Source organism: Corvus cornix, chromosome 3 (assembly GCF_000738735.6).
Source record: "Corvus cornix cornix isolate S_Up_H32 chromosome 3, ASM73873v5, whole genome shotgun sequence".
NCBI classification, from domain to species: Eukaryota; Metazoa; Chordata; class Aves; order Passeriformes; family Corvidae; genus Corvus; species Corvus cornix.
This window is the reverse complement of record NC_047056.1, coordinates 32,742,388-32,748,387: the sequence shown is the minus strand read 5'-3', so window position 1 is coordinate 32,748,387 and position 6,000 is coordinate 32,742,388. Positions and strand designations below refer to the sequence as shown.

General features: G+C 44.3%; 1 protein-coding gene across 2 annotated transcripts in view; it reads left to right on the top strand.

Annotated features, from left to right (window-relative positions):
• Positions 1-245: 245 nt before the first annotated feature.
• The window catches only part of ADSS2 (adenylosuccinate synthase 2), a 36,630-nt gene continuing 30,875 nt past the window's right edge, over positions 246-6,000 (top strand). Inside the window, exon 1 of one of the 2 annotated variants that reach the window (XM_039569381.1) lies at positions 246-458. In XM_039569381.1, the coding sequence (XP_039425315.1) occupies positions 310-458 (149 nt within the window). In that variant the 5' untranslated portion in view covers positions 246-309. Of the gene's footprint in view, positions 470-6,000 lie in introns of both variants that reach the window. The other variant, XM_039569379.1, reaches the window with a different exon arrangement.

Genomic DNA, 6,000 nt, shown 5'->3' with positions numbered 1-6,000 from the left:
GCTGGGTTATGTAGTCGGGGCTGGGAGGCGTAGGTGGGGAGCGGCAGGGGAAAGAGTGGCCGCGAACGGCGGCGGCCGCTCTGGTTTTCCACAGAACGAGTGGCGAGCTCGGCTGAGGGCAGGGGTCGGGCTGGCGGGAGTGGCGGGGCAGGTCAGGCCGATAGGCGGCGGCACCTGGACGCGGCAGCGGCGGCACCGCCCGCCCGCCTGGCGGGGAGGGGAAGGAGGAGGCGGAGGCGGGGGGAGCGGAGCGGCCGCCGCGCGCTGCCGCATGTGCCTGGAGCGGCGCCGGAGCGGGCAGCGCGAGCCATGGCGGAGACGGCGGCCCGCATCCCCAACGGCGAGTGCGCCGCCCGCCGCCCCGGCAACAGGGTCACCGTCGTGCTGGGAGCCCAGTGGGGCGACGAGGGCAAGGGCAAGGTAGTGGATCTGCTGGCGCAGGACGCCGACATCGTCTGGCAGGTGCCAGGTGAGGAGGAGGAGGAGGAGGAGGAGAAGGGGAGGCGCGAGGGAGGCCGCGAGTGTCACCTTGAGGCGGGCGGCCCCGCCACCGGCCCCGCCGGGGGCTTGTGGCGCCCCGGTTCTACCCTGAGTGCCCGGGAGGTGCAGGGCCGGCGGCCGCGGGGGTGGCGGGGGCTGCGGGGCAGCGGAGCCTTCCCTGGCGAAAGCCCCGTGCCGGGCTCCGCAGCCCTCCCGCGCCTCCTTTGTCCCGGCGCCGGAGGAAGAGGAAGGCGCCCTCCTCGCCGCCCAGAGCTGGCCCCCGGCAGGAGGAATGCGCCCGGGGTCGCGTCCTCCCTCCCCCTCAGGCCTCCCACTCTTTGTGTCCGGGGGCGCCGGGAAGGGGCCACGCTCGGCGGCTCCCGCAGCATCGCCGTGGGGCCGCGATCCCGCCCCGGCAGTGGCGGCTGGAGCCCTCCCGGGCCGCAGCGCCGGCAGCGGCGCGAAACCGACCGCGAGTTGCAGGATGCACGTGGGGGCTCCGTGTAGTCCGCCACAACTCGGTCGTCCTCAGCTAAAACTAGCTATTAAATGACTCGCCTGCCCTTGCTCCAAGATCGTTGTTGTGTCAATGGTATCCTACATTTATCTGTTTATATATTTATATTTTTTTTCTCTGTATGGAGGCCTTATTCCGGCCAAAGAGCAAAAAAAGCGAGTCTAGCCTGCAAGCACAGTAGTCTTAATGCCTACGTTAAAACAACACAGATCTGAGGAGATGTTTTTCTTAATATCTCTAGTAGAGTAATTCTGTAGAGCACAACACAGTGAGGTGAAGCCACGCGCAGGTTTTTCTTAAAGTTAAGAGATACAGCAGCATAAAATGCCTACAGTATGCACAGGTTTCGTGTAAGTGTTGTTATCTGTGTGCTTTTGTTAAATGCGCAAATTAAATTTGCTCTTAAATAAACATATTTTGGAAGTGCGTACCATTCCCCAAAGAGTGCAAACGCTGAAGGGTTGTTATCCAATGAGAACTGCACGTAAACTGGTGTTTTCAAAAGCAAGTCAGCTGCAAAGCTGACAAATCAATACCTTGAACTTCAGAGAATTAAATTTTGAAGTAGGCAAATATATTCTTAAGTAGCAGTTTTCACAAATGAATTATTTTTTCCACTTATATGTTTTTAGGTTTGGTTTTGTTGGTTTTTTGGTCTTTTGGGTTTTTTTTTTTAATAACAAAATCTGATGTGATGCTGTGGTATGACTGCCTGGCTTTGTGGGTCATACAACTCAGTGACTCAGTTTGTCTTTTATGACTTTGTTCTTGGAACTTGAAGGGCACCTAGGTGAGTGTGTATGTTTAACGATAATAAGTTTTGGAGGAGAGACAAGAGAGGCAAACAGTGAATTTCTGTGTGCACGTGTCTTAATGTACTTGTTACTTGTTTTGAATCAGCTGTGTAAAGGATGAAGAAAAGGGAAAAATTCTGACGTTATCTCAAGCTTGAATTTCATGACCAAGCCAGGCACTTCTGCCATTTCTAACAGCTTGTTGCTCCTGATGAAGGAAGGAGTTTTTCTTCCTCCTTTCTTCCCTTTCCTGTTGATGGCTGTGCTCCCTGAGTCTCCACCCATGCACTAACTCTGGCATTTGAACACGTCTGTAAGTTGATTTAACTCATCAGAGTGGCAGGAAACTATCACTTGTTGGATTTACTTTCTACTGTTCAATAAATAAAACTGGATTTTATTGGTTCAGAGGACCTTGGTGAAAAGAGGGGCTCAGGGCAGGGTAAGCACAAAGAATGATTTCTCAGAATGAGAGGAGAAAACAGGAATATTCTCTTTCAGTGGCAATGATAAATTAAATAAATTTTTTGAAGTTTTCATTACTGCTGGTTAATTAGAGTGTGACCTTTGTGCTTTTTGTAGTGTTACAAGTCAGAAAGAAAGATAGTCACGCACTTGGTCTGGCCCTTGCTAATATCAGTTTTCTGTAATTGGAGCTTCTGATTCTTATTTCACCATTATACTCTTACTTATTCCAGGATGGTTCTTTCTGTTCATCATGCAACAGAGTTGCTAGAATGCCTGTGGATGACGTCAGATATTTCCAGGGTGCTCTTGTGGAAAATTTATTAGTACAAGTGTGGGAAGCCTAGGAAAGTTGATGTAGCAGGTCTAAGATGTCTTGTAAAGGTGTGTTGTACTTGAAGTGAAACACTCCAGGGTTCTTCTCACTGTCCCTTGTTCTGGGCAGATGCAGAGCATGAAAATAGTCCTGTCCCAGAAGCGAGACATGACTTAACACTTAGTTTTATGATGCCTGTAGAGGCACTGCAAGAAGTTGTACTCTGAAATCTGTGGCCATGCCTTCTTGTCTCCTAGGTAGCACGTGTGCTGATCACTCCAGTTTGATCAACCAACTGTGGCATGTGGAACCAGGTGCTTACTTGGGTGCAATTAGCTGAATGAGTGTGTCAGTAAATAAGTTGCATTATGACTCTACTTCTTCTAAATAGCACCCTCTAGAGTATTTTGTCCTGGGTTTAGAGGTCGTGAAAACCAGTCTTGTGCTCAGAGGAAGAGAATGGTATTTTCTTTACAGAAGACAGCTTCAAAATTTATCAGTGTTACTGTTAGGGTTTCAAAAACAACTGTTTGAAGAAGCTAAGCTAAAATTAAAATATGTCCAGGGGCTGCATGTATATAGTTGCTAATGCAACTGCTCTGGCAACTATGATAGTTTTGTGAAGATACTGCTAGTGCTTAGGACTCAGATACAATTAATACACATGTGTCTTCCACTGTAAAATCTTAATTGCTCTTGATTTACCTCTGGAAGGTACCTGGTGAAATGATACTATTGATAAAATGAATACATTGTTGAGACTTTTTACTTAAACCTACATCTTCAGTGGATTAAAGAACAAAGTCTGTGCACTTGCTATCACATAAATCATAGTTCAGACAGTAAAATAGAGCAAGAATTGGTCTGAGATTCAGGAGGAGTTGCCAGAAAAACTATGTTGTTGTATGATTTGATTGATATAATTTCGTCTTTGTAAGCAGCTAGCCTTGCCACCAGCAGACGTGGCAATTTTTGAGGTTACATTGTATTTTGTGAATTCCACAGATAATGGAAAGTTAAAGGCAAACGTTTCTTCTTCTAATACGGACTTCCTACCATTACAGAATGCAGCCAAATTAGGGAATTAATTACCAGGGTTTAATTTGTTAGTGGGAGTGATGGAAATGGAAAATTAATGCAAGCAAGTTATTTTAGATAATATTTTTTTCAAAACAAATACAGTTCCAAAGGACACTGTGTATCTCTTATATTAACAGCACCCCTCCACCCAATCTACAGTATTTACCGTGCAGCAAAAAATGTAATGTCTGCACTGCATGATTCTGTTCTCATTCATTCATTTCCTCAGCAAATTTTTGGTCACTTCCTTTTCTTACTATTGGAGGTAGTTGATTTATTCAGAGAATATAATTCACACAAGTGAGTAAGATTTCTAAGCCTTCACATTATTTTTTATGCCATATTTCCCATGCTAAAGAATCCCATTTTCCTGCTGCTTTAGTTCTGTCATACATGTTGTTTCTACTTCCAAACAGAATTGCAGCTTCTTACCAGATCTTCTCATCTGGTTTCAGTGTGATCTGCCTGCTGTGGGATCACATAATTCTACTCCTGAACAGTTAATGCATAGGAATTATAGTGTGTGGAGTCTTCATACTCCCTTTTCTGCCCAACAGCAGTGTGTACAGCAATGCCACTGCTAATCACTTGATATGTGGCAACTGCAGTGCAACACCTAGAGAAGTTTTCAGTGTGCAGATCCTTGTGGTTAAGCAGTTACCATCAATCAGCTGCTGACTGAATTCCTCACACCAATGCTGCCTGATACCTCCATATCACTAGCCTTTATATGGCTACTTTAAAAAAAAAAAAAAAAAAAAAAGGAGTTTTTAAATCTTCCGTTTTCCAAGCCCACTGTTTTTCTAAATATTCTTGTTTGAAGAAAATGGGTTAGTCTAGAGCCTGTGCAAGCCATGCAGATCTAGGAATAGCATAATCAATAGCTGTTGGTGCTTATTTTTTAGCTGCTCAGGCATTCAGTAAGTGATTCCTAGCTAGAGCTTTCTTTAAGTGCTGGGTGCACGGTTGGACCTTACAGTGGTTGGCAGCAAGCCAGCAGTGTGCTCTGGTGAGGAAAGAGAGTCAGTAAAATGACGTCTTTGGCCTACCCCATCAGTGAGTCCTATGCTTTACAGACCTGCTTTAGAGCATCACTGGCACGTGATCTCCTATTACTGTAAACATTATTTTAAACAGAAGAACAGTTGAAATGGGATTTTCCATTTCATAAAGTTTGTACTATTAACAAAGAAGGCCTTAAAAGCACTGAAGAGCAAATTATACCTTGATCTACTGAGTTCTTAGTGCTCTTTCCACCTTGCTGTTACCTGTTACTACAGAAGCTTAATGTGTTTGTTACTGAGATGCAGTACTCTGTAGCAGCTCATTAAGATTTCCAATGTATTTTTTTATTTCTACTGTACTACCTCACACATTTGGAAGGTGCTTTCTGTAAGTGTTCCCAAAGTCACTTTTTGTTTTTCATGTCCTTTCTTGAATATTGTGATTGCAGCAAACATTGGTGGGGTTTTGTGCATTGAAGCAGTGCAGTGCTGGACATACCTGTGCTTTGAATTTTTTTCTTGTTCCTTATCTGCCTGCCTCACTTGATCTCTTTTATCTCTTAGGGATAGGTTGGTCTTTATTCTGGACTTGAGTAATGAGTCCTGTTTCCTACCTAGCATATATAGGCATTACAGCAGAATAAAGTTTTGCAGGTCAGGTGTACCAAAGTCAGAACCGTCTCTAAAGAGTCTTTCTGAATAATTCTTTCAGTGGTAGTTCTCAGAGCTAATTCTATAATTGGATGGACTTTCTTGAGATTAATAGACTTCAGTAAAGTTAATGTTTTATTTGTTAGGAGAAAACAGGTGAATGTGTAAAACACAATGTGCTTATTTTGTTCTATTCTGCCTCAAATCACATTCTTGATCTTGTTCTGATGCAACAACATTCTTGTACTACACGTTGAAAAATTTCTGAAGTCTAACCAAAGTTTGAGAAACCTTTATAAAATGTTTAACATCATGGCTTCTTGAACTAGGTTTAGATCTTGCAGACATGAATGGATTTGTAAAAGAAGAAAATGGCTAGCTCCTGGGTGCTGTTTATACTGAAATTCAGTAGGAGGTTATACACTTAGGGTTTGTTAGCTGTTTATTCACTGGGGATGGAGAGGGGAGAGAGAGAAATTAATCGCAAAATATATGAGAATATGAGTCAATGAATTTGTATCAAAACATTTTTGGTTTTTTAAATTGTTTATACATTTTTTAAAGGAGGATGGTTTGCAGTCTTAAGTTCAAAATAGATTTTTGACAATATGTCTTGAAATGAGAAGTGAGTAGCATAGTAATTGCAAAGCTGTTCCTGCTTAGGACACATCACGGGGTTCAGATATCTCTCCT